The 16,675-nt window shown below is 43.1% G+C and overlaps 1 protein-coding gene across 1 annotated transcript; it reads right to left on the bottom strand.

Annotated features, from left to right (window-relative positions):
* Window positions 1–2,143: 2,143 nt before the first annotated feature.
* tmem170b (transmembrane protein 170B) lies at window positions 2,144–15,851 on the bottom strand. Its single transcript, XM_086193887.1, has 4 exons — window positions 15,635–15,851; window positions 15,017–15,469; window positions 9,028–9,198; window positions 2,144–6,336 (listed from the first exon to the last, which is right to left on the bottom strand). The coding sequence occupies exons 2-4, from the start codon at window positions 15,177–15,179 to the stop codon at window positions 6,206–6,208; spliced, it is 465 nt and encodes a 154-aa protein (XP_086050013.1). The 5' UTR covers window positions 15,180–15,469; window positions 15,635–15,851; the 3' UTR covers window positions 2,144–6,205.
* Window positions 15,852–16,675: the final 824 nt, after the last annotated feature.

Genomic DNA, 16,675 nt, shown 5'->3' with positions numbered 1-16,675 from the left:
CATTAGCAGAGCAGCTGCTTTGGTGGCAACATACCATATCTGCAGTAACAAGGTTGCTTATTTTTCATACATACTTTAGAGGTAGAAAACAAAGATAAGCAGATGTTACAAACATTTCCTGAAACTCTTGTTTGTTGTCAGGTTGTTGTTGTTAACGTTAACCGCAGCTTCCTACTTGCCCTCAAAGTTCATCATAGCTGAAGGCCATGGGAGCCATGAACAAGGGTCCGAAACAATTTGTAACAATTTTATGATATTTTGAAGTTTTATGAGGGTGCTTCCCTATTGTTCAAGTTATTTTGTAGATGGCGATGACATCAAAGGGCTTACGGGAGGTTCCATGAAGGGATTCCATGTAATTTAAGGTCATTTAAGGGCTTAAATACACACGCCAACCTTGCTTTTCCCAGTTTACCGAATACCAAAGCCACATTCCTTGGCCTCTTATGAAACACTTCCTCTCCTCATATACCCACTGACCTCTTATCAGTTCTTCTCAGCCTTTCTCTCATTGACTGAAACACTGCTGCTGATGAGTGTGGAAACCTGAAGCCCAGTCATAGACTCTTGTCTCTGCCATTTAAGAATAAAATAACAAAAAACAAGGTGATAATCAACCGGGGACTACTGATTAAATTCCATCACAGTTATTCAACCCCCCCCCCCCTTTCTCCTCCTCCTCTAAGTATTATAAACACACTACAATCAGCAGTCTGTGAGGAGAGTTAAACTACCCCCAAAAAAGTCTTGGAAAAACTAGCTGGCAGTTACATCCGTTCAATCTTGGGAAGAAAGCACATCCCATGGCTGGAATAGCAACAAAATGTCAGATCAGATATGAGAATAAACAATAGTGTCTGGCTCTGGATTGTGTTTTGTTCAGTCATGGAGTCGTGGGTACAATCAGAATGTTTTAGGGGGTCCGCCCCCTGTCACCACAATGATGACGCCTCACGTAGCTTTTTTGAGGTATAATACCATCAAATGAAAATAGCCAACTTCCTCGAACCCAGCCGGGACAGACAAAGCAGTGTTTGCAAGTTGTACGTGTTCTGCCCTGCGCTTCAGTATTTACACTAGACACTGGCACATGAGAAAGATCACGTCCGATCAGAGGGTAGCGACTGTCGAGCACCCACCCACCCCGACATGAGGACGACGTGGAGGCTGTGCACGTACTCACCGGAGTCACATTCAGCGTTAATGTTCGTTAACTCATTTCGCCCTGAAAGTCCCCGGAAAAATCAATCATTTTTGTAAATGACCACCTCAAACCCGAGGGTTTTACTCAAAAGCTTGATAGAATCCAGTAAAACCTTGACGTATCTGCAGCTGTACAAGATCCAAACATGAAATTAAAAAAAAAAACAACACCAAAAACCATCGTCTTTAATGAAAAATGACTTGCCTTTGCCTGACTCACTTAATACTATATTTTTGTAAAAATCAATAAACACCTAAAATAATGTAGCTTCAGGTTTTCTGTGTTGCATGAGGAGCAAATTAAAGTATACCGTATTTATCATACGGCTAAAACGGACTTCATGTACCTAAGCACCAATATTTTTACTTTGGCCAAAGAAGTTGTGTGTTCATAAATCTGTGTCTGTTGGATCGTGCAGGAACGGTGATGGGGTGAGGAGGAGATGACGAGGGTCCCCCGGCGTCGCTGAGGACACAGTAAGTCAGTAAACGGCACTCCAGAGCATTTATACTGCAAAAGATTTTTTATTTCAACTGACGGTCGAGTATGTACAGGAGAACAATTTGTACATAAATAGGCAGTAGTTATAAATATCAGCTGTTTGGCTGGTACAAAATTAAAAAAAGAACATATTGTACATTATCTACAAGTGCCACTTTGGGTTTTGTACAACATTTTCTCTTGTTGGATTGTCCGTATAGTCCATTCACATATCATCTGAGTTGCACTGCCATGCAGTCACAGCGGATACACAGTTAGAGTCCCAGGCGGGGGAGGGGGGTGTGGCGGTGGTGGTGGGGGGATATGTGGCATTTTGATGATGCAAGACTGAGCGGGCAGCTTTAGTTACACACCTATAAAAGAGAGGATTATTGAGCTTGGCATCTTGCAGCAATCTGATGGCATTTTAATGTCTAGATGGGATTATTAGTTGCTGGGTATCTCCTTAGATATTGCATTACACACACACACACACACACACACACACACACACACACACACACACATTATACACCTTGACAACCAGGCAACTAGACGGTGGCTGAATCACAGAACTTGGAGCAGAAAATAAAAACATATTCGTATTCATCAAAGTCATGGCACTGGGTGAGTACTAAAATACTATCCGGTGGTTAGTTTGCGTGTATATAGTGTTGCAGGGAGGACATACTTTTGTAGGCCAAATCAAAAATCGCTATAGGTTCCTCTGACCAAAGGGCAGTGGCCCTTTTATACTGGCTTTTGGATTATTGCAAAAAATAAGCTCTGTGGATAACAAAGGTTTATGAGCTTTCATCATTTCTGAAGCGTAAATGCAGTCGAGAGAAGCACAAAGCTAACGGTATGCTATCATCAAACTACACCACGGATGCACGATATCAACATTGCTACAACTGGTTTTGCATTTGTGTAGACTCCTTTAGTGCGGTGTTTGCTGAGGTACTTTACCATAAAACAAAACAAATTCATATCTTCATCTCGTGTTAACCACAGAATTTACTTCAGGCCTTAACTTCAAACCCCACTGACTTTGAGACTCTGTGTCTGTTCATGAAATGTTCTCAAGCACAGATTAGTCCTCACTGTAGGACATTTTCTTTGCCTTCAATTTAGTTGTATGGACAGGAAGCAAATCTGACATTGACTTTCTATCCTCTGTCACATTAAAGTCTTTGCCATTTTCAAATGGTAAACAGCAGACATCAGGAGCAAGGAGTAACAAACAGCTGTCAGGCATTACCTTCCGTCTGTGAGACTAAATTAAGGGTTTATAAAACCCTTCAATAGGTGTGTTAGAACTAACTGTGGCGTATGACTATTCCTATATGCAGCTCAGGATGTAAGCAGTGGTTTGCGTCTATCAGTGTTTGCATTAATCCGTCATTTTTAACAGCAAATAAACAGTTTCAATCTCATTATGTAAGACGGTGTCACCTTCAATTAGGTCCTCACCCTGCTTGACGATTGAGAGTTCCATTTAAAGAACAATCCCACTAATGAAAGCAAATAAATTAAGATCCTCTTACACTAGTAGTATTCACAAGCACAACCGCACAGAGCAACAGCAAAATACAGCAGCACTTCCACATCTCCTGTGAATCACACACACACATGCACGCAGCCACGCACGCACGCAGAAACATCTTCACACAGATATCATTGCTATGACAGCAGGTGAGTCATCAACAGCAACTCACTTTTGGTCCCTGAAATTGAGCTAAAACATTCAAACGGGTGGTATGGGTGATGCACAGTGGTTAAAAAAATAATGGTTAAGAATGAGTTCTTATTTTTCAAACCTTAAAAGGTTTCTTTTTTAAGGGGGGGGGGGCAAGGGATTTGTAATTTCCTCACATTTCATCAGTATCAAAACACTCCTCCACAATCATCCCTGTACTCAGGCTGCCACTTCATCTCTGTGCAATATCGCCCTCTTGTGTTCGTGACCGACACTGAAGGTGAGTGGTGTCACTTACATAACATCATTTAAATACACACCATCTACCTTTACAGATACAAAAAAAAAAACCTCTCCCACCACACACTTCATTTCATTTCATTTTGACACAATCAAAAATGAAATTTTTTACCACAACACAAATAGGAGAGTCAATGTGCAAATGTTTATATATATATATAAAAAAAACTAAATAAACCAACTCAATTTTGGCTGTAACGTCAAAACTATGAGAGAGAGAGATGATAAATAAAGCTAGAATATGAGAGATACTTTGGCTTTTACAACCCATCTTCTTCCTCCCTGGGTTTGGTGCTGTGTTGAAGAGTATCTTTTATCATGTCGGGCCATGTTGTGAACAATGAAATAAATGTTAAAAAGAAGAAAGCCGGTGTTTCTCCAGGTTCCTACAGTATTATCAGCAAAATACAGCAGCTTGAGTAAAAACAGTCTCATCCAAACAACATTCTTCATACTATATAAGAACCTCTGCAGTTTGTTCTAAAACTGAAGTGTGTGTTATCGCTGATTTCTGGGAATGGGGTCACATCCAGAGTAGTATCATCGCACACTGTGCTAAAACAAGGCAGATTAAATTCAGTGCAATATGCAAAGTTAAACTTAAGGAGCATGGGTTTGTAAGCAAAAACGGGTGGTACAGAAGAGGGAGCCATTGGAGCATGGCCGTCTGAGCAGCAGGATGTGTCTGACCGTCTACAGGGAGGGAAGGGCGGGGGGTTAACAGCGGTGCAGACATGTTAGTAAGAATACGGCGGGCCAAAGAGGGCTGGATTCCAACATCATCGCCAAAAACAAAAATCTGCATGAAGACTCGCATACACAGAGAAGTTTGACTGAAATATCCCACTCAAGCAGCGGTTGGTGATTCCAAAGCAACTTTCTTTACACTAGCATCTATTACTTCAGTACAAAAAAAAAAGAAAGAATTGATAACAATAATGATAAGATAATGTTCCAACGGTAATTATGAGATTAAAAAAAAAACACAGAAACTCAAAATCAAAATTTTAAATCAAAGTCAAATCAAGACAAAAAACTTCAGAATTATGATTATGACATTATCTTTCATCGCGATTTTTACTTTTTTTAAAATTACGTCACAATGGAGTTTTTCTCTCAATTAAGACTTTTTTAATCTCAGAATTTTACCACTCAAATCTTTTGCGCAGCACATAATTTACTCTCAATCAAGAATTATTATTATACTTTTTGCCATCAAGGCTAATATTTTCTCAGGGGGCGGGGGGGGGTTGAACATTTTACTGAAATATGCTGATCGACTTTCCTGCTGAGAGGATGATGAGAGCATGAAGCTGGAGCCAGGATACCATTAGCTTAGCGTAGCCAAGGGGGAAACAGGTGGTTTGGTTTTCTGCCTGTCAACAACTAAAGATTAGTAAATTACAATTGTCTAGGTGAAACATTCTTTGTATTTGTAGTTGTCAGGAAAATATCATTGAGGTGTGTCTGCTCCCCAAATTGGTGGTTGACTCACTTGAAATTATACAAACAAGGTATAATGTGTCAATCTGTGAGCTTTGAAGGTCCCATAGGCTGATTGTGTTGTCTCTGGACGAAGCCAGGGCAGCTATTTTGTCTTTATGCTAAGCTAAACTAAGCTAAGCTAAGCTAAGAATCTCCAGGATTCAGCATCAACCTCACCTACAATTTAACAGGATAGATAATTAACATTTCTCTCAAAATGCCCCATTGAACTGAAACTGGCATTTTCATTGGCACACTAGGAATCAACACTTGGTCAGGATGAACCGAATGTAGCGCGGATGCTGGTTTTCTCCTCCATGTCTTCTGATTTCTCCGACAAAGAGCAGTTAGAAGGTGCCAAAATCCAAAGCTGCATCTTGCTAGAGAGTTGTTTAATGCAACTTTCGAAGGAACAGGAATGATCATGATAACCTGCACTTGAGGACTAAGAGGTGAGGCCGATATTAGTGAGGAGAAGTTGTTTTTGCTGATGAACACCGGTGGGCTCTTGAAAACGTCACTACTCAACATTTGTTCTTGCGTTGCTTCAGCCAGACAAACTGTGGTGCCCAAAATGCATTTGTATCGCTAGAGGATCTCATCAGATCATCATTACAGGTCATCGCTTTAAAAAATAAAATCCCGCCACAAGTGCAACAGAAATCCTTCAAGAGTCAGTGGCCACAAAGGCATCTGGATGTCCCAGAGAAGGCTGTTGGCACAAAGAACTGATGTAACACCCCGCACATGGCTTTCAGTCCAGAAGCTGAGGATGGCGCTGTCTCCGTCTGACGTCGCTCTTTGACATGAAGACTAAGCGCCTGCACTGAGTTCCCTCTGAATTGCAGAGAAGGGGCTCTTGTGATTGTGGCAGCAACAGAACAGAGACTCGGGGGGGGGGGGGGGGTGTCTCTATCCTGCATCCAGCCCTAAAGGTCCAGGGCAACTCTGCTTCCACAGACCTGGCCACAGCGAGCGCTTTTAAGTCTCTGTTACGCTCGACCTCCACTGGCTGCGCCTGTCCTGGAGGGTTTTCTTCACAGGGTGGCCAGGATGCGTGAGAAGGAGATGATGACGGAGAGGGTGGTCTGGCCCACGCCGAACACTAGAGCCTCCAGCGGTGCCATGTCCTTCCCTGCCACACGGTACACCCCCGCCACTGCTGCGCCTGACAGAGAGAAAATACACACTAGAAGCGTCAACAAACACACTGAGTAAACAAATGGGTGGGCACACAAACAGCTGTCTGTCATGGCCTGTCACCGCCTCACAATGAGGAGGACAAATAGCTTTTTTAATTTGTCAGTGAAGGAGTCAAGTCCAAGTGTGTGTGTGTGTGTGTGTGTGTGTGTGTGTGTTAGAGAGAGAGAGAGAGATATTAATGTGTGTCTCCATAAAGCTTGTGTGGATGTTATTCAACACTCAGACACACACTGTGCTGACTCCCCACAACAGTTTTTCATGTGTATCCTCACAATATGGTGTCAGGCTGATCGTCATGGAGACAGACAGCCACATCAAATCGCAGAGGGACACGAAATGAATCTCCAGTCCAAAAGAGTCAACTTTTCATCTGCTTGGCTGAGACTGTGCCGCTCTGCCCTCCTGCTCTTTGATGGACAGCCAGGTACGTGGAGGCTGAGGCTGTGCACACACAGTCAATCGTGGTTCGTCCCTGATTGCTACACATTAATAATGAAGCCTTGTTCTATTTTGGGGGCCAGCTTACTTCAGCCAGGGAGATTGATTCACTCAATGAGCCCCGAAGAGCTCCTACTGCCCTACTAGCTGACAGATTTAGGGCTATTTACTCACATTACTACAGAGAGCGGAGCGTGACGCAACACAAAACACAAGTTAAATAATATCTGCCGCTTCAGCCAGAAAACAAACTCTGTTTTTTGGTCTAATACAAAAAGACAAAAGGGGAGGGGGAGAAAACGGGGCCAGTAAATCGGCCAGGCTGACATCGTCTCATCGCAGATCATCTGTATCAAAATAAGGTTTGACATCATCATTCAGTAACCGTGTCTCTCCATTACTTGATGTGTCCACCAGAGAGCACTGACAAGTTTTCACATGTGAGATGTCTCACTCTGTCTGAACGTATCACAAAAAGTGCACACGCTTCAAACCTGACAGTTACCTTGACCTTTGACATCTAACATTTTCTGAGGTCATCCTTTTGAGTCTTGACATAAAAAATAGGGTTATGAAGGATGGACATACAGAAGGACCAACATCCAGAAAACATGAAGCACAAGAGTTTTTTTGTTAGTGCCCAGGAAAACTAGCTGTTGGCAGCCTTTGTCCCTGAGTATTTGGTTTGTTCATTATTAGTAACCTGTAGTAAGACTTATTTATTAGAATTCACCAAGTAAACACATTATTTACAGACACAATAAAGCCTTTAAAACTGAATTTTAAATCAGGGCTTTTCCACTAGACTGTGTTATTAAGAGAAAGCGATGATGAAGCTGAGATTTATACCTTCTAACGAGTGATTTGCTGGAGTTGGTGACTGTCATCCAAAACACAGAATGTCACCTCGTGCTAAACTAGCTGTCTGTTGTGTGTGTGTGTGTGTGTGTGTGTGTGTGTGTGTGTGTGTGTCACTGACATGCTCATGCACAGTTCTGGCTCTGTAAATGGGAATAAAGGAAGTAGCTGAGACAACATTATCCCAACCAATCAGCAGCGGGGCCGTTCATGCTCGTTCAAAGAAAAATATCAAAATAATATTTACCATACTGACAAAACATTGCCAACATCATAAAAAGTATTTTACTTTTGCAGGCAAATGTTGGAATTACTCACCTTTGCCTACTTTTTCAGGATCATGTTGGCAGTGCGAACTGACTTTTGTTTGGTGCTGCCATCAGTTTGGATCGGTAGAGCAGTGACAATACCACCCCAACCATCCTTCACACAAAATATATAATCTCCATCTCACGAGATAGAAAAGCTAAAACTGAGAGTAAAAGCTACTCCAGGACAGTGCCTGCCTCCACACAACTAAAATCTGACGTAGAGAACATCTACCAGATGTAGTTACAATATTAAAACTAATGGGACCTGAAAGTTGATGCCAAAACTGGCAATTAGCTCTGTTCCATCAACATCAGTTGCTCGGCAGATCTCTAGCTGTATCCTTGACTTGGTTGTTGAGGTTGTCATTTTGGTATTCTTCCAAAACCTGATGTCACTTTTCTGATAGCTGTGACCTACTGGTGTCCTCCATTTTGCTTTGCAACAATCTTAATTTAGCATCAATTGGTCCACTTTTAAGTTATTTTCTCATCATAAGTGCAAAATTAGCATTTTGCATACATTCTAATACCCGAGTATCTCCCTAATTAGAAACTCACTGCTTCCAGCCTCTGACTGTCTTTGCCTTAGGACAGAACGCTGAACATCTTCAGATTTTAAACCTTTTAAGACACATTGAAATGACAGTTTTGTGTGGGCCTGGTCAGTTGTGATGAGCATTCCGTGGAAATCCCATAAACCAAACAACTCAATCTCTCACTGGATTACTGATCATGGCAATAATTAGAATGTGATAGTGAAGGTGTTGCCACAAGGCCCAAATAATCTTTTTAATTGGTTGAAATACTTTTATTGTCTTCCTCATAATTTAATCTTATTATCTAACACAAGGTTCTGGAGTCTTTGTCCTCTCTCAGTGTCTTGCTGTCACCTCCTGTTTTCCTCTGGTTGAACATGCGTTGTCCCTACATCCCGCTCTCTTTCCCTCCCTGTCTCTTCCTGTCTTCCTCTGGTTGAATGTTGCTGAACACTATTGAGATCGATCTAAAATAATAAAAAAAAGGGATGAACGGAAAAAAAAGGCACTTACTGGTGATGACGCCTCCAGATAGGGAAGCCAGGAAACCCACGCTGACCAGCACCAGGGTGATGAGGCGACCCCTCTTGTGACGCTGCAGCATGACGAACATGAGCAGACCCATCGCTCCGTGCAGGAAGAGCGAGGAGAAGAGACACCACAGGAACACCCAGTACCACATCTCTGACAGGGAGGGAGATAACGCAGCACAGCCAAGACAGCTTGATCAGAAATAGACTCAAAAACGCACAAACAAATCAATGTTGCCCAAGAATTTTTGACCTAATAGATCCAATTGAGGGTAGCTCTCAGAGTAATACATTTATGATTCAATATAATTCAATAACACTGCAATAACTCTTCCCAGGCTGCCAGATTCAGTTTCCTCTTAACCTTTCAGTCTTCATAATTCCCTATCAGTGACAGCCAATTAGGCCTGAGCCTTTCTTACTCCGTCAACTCTGCAAGATGTTATCAGGCAGGTGTTAGTGGAAGGGACGGTTCTTATGGAGTTTAGAGAAGCTGTTGGTTGCTGCTGTGCGTTCACAGCCACAATATTCAAGGTGCCAAACGTTTCTATTGGGAAGAGTTTTATCAACTGTTTTTGAATTTCTAACACTGTTTAGTCTGCATGCTTCCACGGGATCTAAGAGGAGCTGAAAATGCAGGGTAGATAAAAGCGGTGGTGTCCCTTGAAAGGAAATGCTAACTTCCTTAGCATGAGGCAGAAAGTAAAAACTGTCTATTCATGTTCAGTCACTCCCCTAAGCTCATGATCGTAAATTTAATCGCAGATACAAGCGGTCGAAATGAGATTCCTGTGTAAGATGGAGATTCTTCACATGAATGACTTGGGAATGGAATTTCTAATGTTCTCATATGGTTAGTTTTTCAGGTTTTTGGACTGATGTATCATTATTATGTAGAATTAATGTACATTAGGAACATTGAGGTGTACAGATACAAAATACTGTAGATACTGAGTGCCCTTCGTCACCATTGGCAACAGTTGACATGAGACTCACCTAGCCTATACTATGCTAACATGCTATTCAGTACGCTAAATAGTAATTCTTAGTTGGCAACTATTAGTACGTGACATGCTACTATTTCCAGGGAAATTTTCAAAATGTTAGCAGCGGACACTTCACAGGTAGATCCCACAAATTAATGTGGCAACAACACTGACAACAGCTTGTGCGGTTAGTGTAAATTCAACACAGGTTACCATGGTAATGCATCAAGGTGACTCAGCCCGCAGCGTAGTGCATCAGAAAACATCCATACATCAAAGTATGCAGAAAGATGGGTTGCATATTGTGTATGTAGTGCTTTGTGTGTGATTTTGGAAGCAGCAGTATGGAGACACTGGCCCTTAATAGACCCTGTCCAGTATGAGATTTGTTGATCTTTAAAGCTGCCAAAATCAATGTGAAAGGGCCTGATTACTGTTTGGATTCACTCTGGATGCAGCTGTTTCTTTCAGCAGAAGAGCCAGAAGCTCAGAGTACAGAACTCGTCCTGCGCCATTGAACAACAAAGTTAGCCAGTAAAAGGTGAAGAAAATGGAACATTTCTCGGCTGAAGCTGCATTAAGAATTGACTGAGAGTAAACACAGCTGGGAGGCCAGAAACTCACTGAATGCTAATGTTTCTCTCTGGCTGCTGGATGATGTAACAGATGTTTCGATAAAACTATTACTTGTTTCTGCTGACACAAGTGGCCAGAAAATCAGTTAGAGGGTTTTTATTGCCATTACTAGATAGATGTCTTAGCTAATCAAAGTAAAGAGGTAGCCAACCATGCTAATAGACCTGAGGTGAGACATACAAAACCGCCCCGAATGAGATTTCCGTTGAGCTGCAACGAGCCTCGTGTAGACATTAAGTTATAAATGGAACATCTGCTCTGAAACTGTAGCTTGCGGGAACATCTTCAGCTGGACTCGACATCAACACGACTGACGCGCAGTTTTGCAGGCAATCGTAAAACTTAAGTTCCATCAAAAACAACTTATGTTGGAGGAAGCATATTGTCTGGAAGATTAAATGAGAAAAAAATGAATGTAAACAGTTCTGTAAGACCAAATCAGAGGTCAGTGCCATTCAGGATCTCTTATCCTCTTCATCGCTCTCTCTTTTTGTCTTTGCATAAAGGGCCGCAGCCTCATCACACTGATTAGCCGGCAAGGGGCCTCGCTTGGAACCGCTGGCAGCATGGGAGCAAGGAAGAGCCAGAGCACTGTGAGATTATTAGAGAAGAAAAGAGCTCAAGAGAGGAAGGGGGGAAGATGGGGGGGGCAATCTATAGAGAAGGAATGTTAGGCTATTTAGCTTGGAGGATAAAATACAAACAGGAAGTGTGACATTGTTGTTTGGCGTAAACATTTACAGATCCCCGTCTGTTCTGAAGCATTTCTCCAGCCCAGAAGGAGCTTTTTAGTATGTCCATTTAACCTCGTTGTTCCACGGTCGACTGAGCGCCTACATCTGTTTATTGATCCAGCGATCAGCTGTCGGACCAGGCAGTGAGAGATGTGACGGCACAGCAACACAACAGCTCTTTGTCCCGCATGAGCAGGCAGGCCACCATCCACCGTAGCTGTCTCGTTACAGCCGGCGCCGTCTACTCTAGGAGACGGGACAAAAAGGGGTAGACACAGGGAGGGTAGGGTGACACATCCCAGCCTGCATCTGGACCCAGCTGCATCTGTCATCCTACATAAGCCGCGGTGGATTTACACTATGCTCTATGTAGGAGAGGCCACAGGAGGACTTGACCCATAAGCACTATCCTGTCCCCCGACCACCAGGATCAACACTGAATACAACCCCCCCCCCCCCCCCCCCCCCAAGCTGAAGCAACAAAATATAACCTGCCATGGACATTTTCGGTTAATTTTGCTGGTAAATTAAAACCTTTGTGGGACAGATTAACAAGAATAAAGGTCATATTTTTGAGGAAGAAATAAAAGACATCTCTTTAGGCAGGTTACTGCTCCAGAGGTTCGTTTCATATCAGGGGACAGACAGCAGTGCAGGTGGTCACGGATCAGAGAGCTGAAGCTACAGATGCTCGAGTGCTGCGTCATGTTCAGAGATCTCAACCAGCCCGACACAGTCAAAGCACGGCATTAAATTCTGTTAATCCGCCACTACAGACCCAGGTCTTTGTCAGCACGGCAGCTTTAGAGCTCGCCTGTCAACAAGAACGCATTAAAAAAGAAAAAAAGAAAAAAGAAGCAGGGGTCACATTTTTGGATAAGAGGTCAGAGAGTCCACAGGAGAAGTGGAAATAGCGCAGGAGCCAGAACTTGGCGCTCTTGCAGGGGTGCTGAGTTCACCCATCAGGAGGAAGAATGACTTTGTCCCCGCGTGGAGGAAGAGGGAGACGTGGCCAACTGGTCCAGATACAGCGGCTGCTGAGGTCTTTGTCCCACGACCGACACATCAAGCAGGACCCCTGTTGTGTCATTTTTAATTATTCTGCATAAACAGTTGTTACCCGCCTCATTTCCAAAAAATGTGACTGATGTCTATAGTACAAAAATAACGGTCAGGAAAATTTCAGTAAATTCAAAGTCGACTTAATGATGAGGTATTTAAAAAAAAAAAAGATTACTTGCACTTTTAGGAAAGAAACTTAATATTTTCATGATTTTATCCTGATTTTTTTTAGCCAACTTTTATTGTTTATCATTTGATGATGTTAGGATAAAGAGCTCATTATCTGAGTTTGCATAGCACTAAAACTCTGAGCTACAGAATATAACATTTGATGGCATTATTTTAATATCTCTATCATAAAAAATACATTCTATTAAAATAGCCAACTACATTCTTAAATCTATACCAAATAGCCTACCTCTAGTCCCAATAAAATCTGCTAAAGTGAAGAAGATATTCAAAGCAACCTCAATATAATGTTTTGACAGTTTCCTAATACTTCCTTTAATTCCTCCGTCTTGTCTCTTGTGGACCTTAATTAAAGATCTGATAGTTTGTCTTTTTTTTCTTGCTGCCTTTGTCTTTATTTGTGTAAAACAACCTTAAAAAGGAGACTCGACTGGCTTGTAAATGAGCACCTGTCCTAGAGCGGCGTTAGAAGAAACAGGTCGGAATAGAGTCATCTCAAAATAACAGTGTGTGTCATAAGAAAGAGATGGTGTTGAAGATGAGGGGAGGCTGAGGGGATAAACACCCAGAGCCTGAACCACGAAGGTGTTTTGCTTTTGTTCTCTATCAATGGATGGAAATAAACTCAAACTTGTTAAAGTTGAACCTACAAGAAAGAAAAGACAAATGCATGTCTAATATTTGCAAACCAAAAAGCAAACATGTCACCTTCATGCTAAGCTGAAGTGAAACTGCTGCAAGCCCGCAAATCATAAACAGGAAATCCATTTGTTTAAGCAGTTCCCCAGAGCTACAAAAGAAAGGGCGAAAGGTTGTCGTATCTTCAACTTTACTTGTAGAGTTGTTGTTGTGGGCTCACACATCCTCCCCCTGACCTTATCTCATGTCTCAGGAGGTCATTTTTCACCTGGCTGGTGAACTGTGGGGTTGACGAGTATGTTAGTGTGTGTGTGTGTGTGTGTGTGTGTGTGTGCGCACGCAGGGGGATCAGGTGGCAGATCCATGCCCCCCTGCTTACCCAAGTCCTATGTCAGCTTGTCGCAGCAGCTCGTCACAGATTCCCTACACTCACTGCTGCTGCCTCTGCATCCACAAAACTTCTACATGTAGCTTCCTGCTGACTCAGCACCATCAACTACCTCTGGCCTGACGCGTTTCTCAACACAGGATGTCAGCTGCATTTCATAAGACGGCTCCATGCCAAGTCAGCTCAGACTACATGTCCGCCTTTGCCCTGCTCTTGTTCAGCAGGCAGGAATTCATGTTATCTGGTGTTTATACGACATAACTATCCTGTTGTTCCTGTACACATCAGCTGGTACATTTAGCCTGTCTAACAGTGACAAGGTTTAGAATAGATGGCGTCCTATAATTTAGCTACGTCAAGTTGATGTGCAGGAAGTGAAGCTTGTCTGGAAAGGAAAAGATAAAACTGCCTTCATGCTGTTCGTCTAGTCCTTAATGTCCTCCTGTAATCCGTATGGACGTATCTGAACAAAACCTCCAGAAACTGCATGCGTCCTCCTTGCCGTTACCTGAGAACAGCCTTCAAAACGTAATCAAGCAGCCACCAGGTCCACCAGAGGTTAATCTATTCCCACAATTCACGATGAGGTCAGGAAATTTTGAAAAACGCTAGTCTCCATTTTGTAATGTCTTCTTTTGACGAGACTCTTGATTTTCTGTCATAAATGGCAACAAAGGCAACAAACCCAGACAATCAAAGAGTCCAGAACCTTATATTATATAATATTGGATATCTGTGCTTGCAAACAAACAATAAAATGATAAAAGTAGTTGGTGGTGAATGTTCCATCAATCGATAAATCATTGCAGCTCTGGACTGGTTTGCAGCATCAGCATAAAAATTATCATCATCATCAATAGTGAAGATGATGACCAGCTGTCCATGAACACCATGAATCTCCATCGCCTGGTTGAACCATTTTAAACTATGTGGAGAAAAGGCTGGCTTTGAACTCCCTCCATCTCTCACACCTTTACATCCTGATTCAATCTCTAATTGGTTCTTGATAACGGGACAGCAAGACAGAAAAAAAAGGGGGGTAAACACCTCCCATTTACCATATTTACTATTTACTCCACAGACATCACGCAGCAGAGAGAATCATGGAGGGATCTTCATCCACTGACCCTGCAGGAATGGACAAAGTATAGGACTGACATTTTTTTTCTTGTCTCAATCTCACTTCTATGATTATAGTAGTAGTGTAAGGGGGGGGGGGGGGGTCTTTCTGCTCACTAAGCATGGGAGCAGCATGCTGCCTTAGAACAGCACCCATGCTGCTGATGGAGATGACTCTCTACACACATGAACACCAACGGCACCCTTCGCTCCGCATACCTGTGAAGTGGTGCAGCGCCGTCCCTTGCACCCAAAGGCTCAGCACTTGCTGCACCGACAGATTAACAGAATAATCCCGGTCCGTTGTCATGTTTCTGCCGCCGCCGCCCGGGTTCGCACCCCTCTTTATCGAATAGCTGGACTTGGTTTTGAACGAAGGCATGGGGGAGACCGGGGTGGCATGGGATGTGAGGCGGCTCTCCCCGGCGCGGCTCGCCTCTACCGGTGCCTCTGCTTCGGTTTGACGTCCGTCTCTGCCTCGGGAAGAGAAGGGCCGCTGGCTGGTCGGTTCATCCTCGGCGGTGTCGGTGGCGTCTCCGTGGAGGCCATGATGGAGATGGCAGCGGGAGGGAGCGCAGGCAGGCAGGCAGACAGACGCACGGTCGGCTCGTCCTACATCGACTAGCCCTGCTACATAACCCTTAAAGGGCCAGGCGCCTATTTCTGTCAGGGCTGCAGTGCGCGCGCGCGCGCGCAAACACACACACATACACACACACACACACACACACGCACACACACACAGGATGCTGCTTTGTGAATGAGGAACAAAAGAAGAAAATATGGGAAACAATAAATTGAATAAAAATAATATAAATAAAAAAATAGCAAACGTACCTTCAAGTTATCTCCACCAATTAAACTAGCTAATCTAATCCATGCTAGCTAAACCTGTCATTTTGTTGTTTGACCAGCAGCCAAACGTGGTTGCTAAGCGACGCAGAGCACATGCGTGTAAGCATTTTTAGCAGACCTGCATAAACCTCTCAAACATGTAATATGAGGCTGTTTATCGTTGTGTTGTTTGTTTATAAAAAATGTTAGCACCCCCCACCCCCACCCCACCCCCATGACAGTCAGTGACGTAGTAAGCGCCACACACGCTACTACCGGGGCGTTGCCCGTGACGACGGGTGGAAGCAGGAGCTCTCCGTGGTGCTGATTCGCTGCTGCCAGATCACCCCAAAATGCCTGACACAATGGCCAATCAATGTTAGTGTGGGTTTACACTGCAGATTGATTTTAATGCACAATAGACACACAAGGCAAAATCTAGCAAGTTCAAATATTGGCATAAATCTTAATATATAAGGTGAAGTGGTACAGAGGTTTTTAATATTGTGAGGTGGGTCTCCCCAGGGGGTCTCCATACAGTTTCAGGGGGAATCTCAGTGAATGTAGCTCTTTGTCCCACATAAATGATATCAAAAGATATGATATTTAATAGCCCCTGTGCGTGTTATTTGTTCAGAGATATGCTGTATAGAGGCAGTAATTAGGGTAAAATATTACTGTTTTCCCTACTTTCCAAGAGCCAGAAACTAATAAGTAGCTCAGGACAGACTCTCTTCATATGTTAAGTGTAGTGCGAGATGATTTTAACAACAATATTCAGATATTTGTCTGTCTATGGAATCAAAAAACACAAAAGAATGATGCTACAGCCTATATTCATCCAGAATATAAAGTATAAGTGTATAAGAGGGGCGCATTAATCCAAGTGTGGGTCCAAGGGGAGGCCCACCATTTCAGACTATGAAAACTCCTGGATGAGAGGATACAGCAGACCTTAGTATTTTCGTCCGCCTCAGAGAGAGTGAACTGCTCTGTCAGTCCCAGCAGGATGAAACACAGAACAGATGAATGCTATTTTAAAAA

The sequence above is a fragment of the Aulostomus chinensis genome, chromosome 22, assembly GCF_037954235.1.
Source record: "Aulostomus chinensis isolate RoL2024-O1b breed Wild chromosome 22, RoL_Achi_v1.0, whole genome shotgun sequence".
Lineage (NCBI taxonomy): Eukaryota > Metazoa > Chordata > Actinopteri > Syngnathiformes > Aulostomidae > Aulostomus > Aulostomus chinensis.
The sequence above is the reverse complement of the archived record's forward strand: the minus strand, read 5'-3'. Positions and strand labels throughout refer to the sequence as shown.

Bases quoted from the DNA above. Each gene is read 5' to 3' on its own strand.
- tmem170b (XM_086193887.1), bottom strand. From the start codon at position 15,179: ATGCCTTCGTTCAAAACCAAGTCCAGCTATTCGATAAAGAGGGGTGCG. The intron at 9,199-15,016 runs GTATGCGGAGCG...CCTCCCTGTCAG, and splicing joins GGCGCTGCACCACTTCACAG to AGATGTGGTACTGGGTGTTC. The intron at 6,337-9,027 runs GTAAGTGCCTTT...TCTCTCTGTCAG, and splicing joins ATCTGGAGGCGTCATCACCA to GCGCAGCAGTGGCGGGGGTG.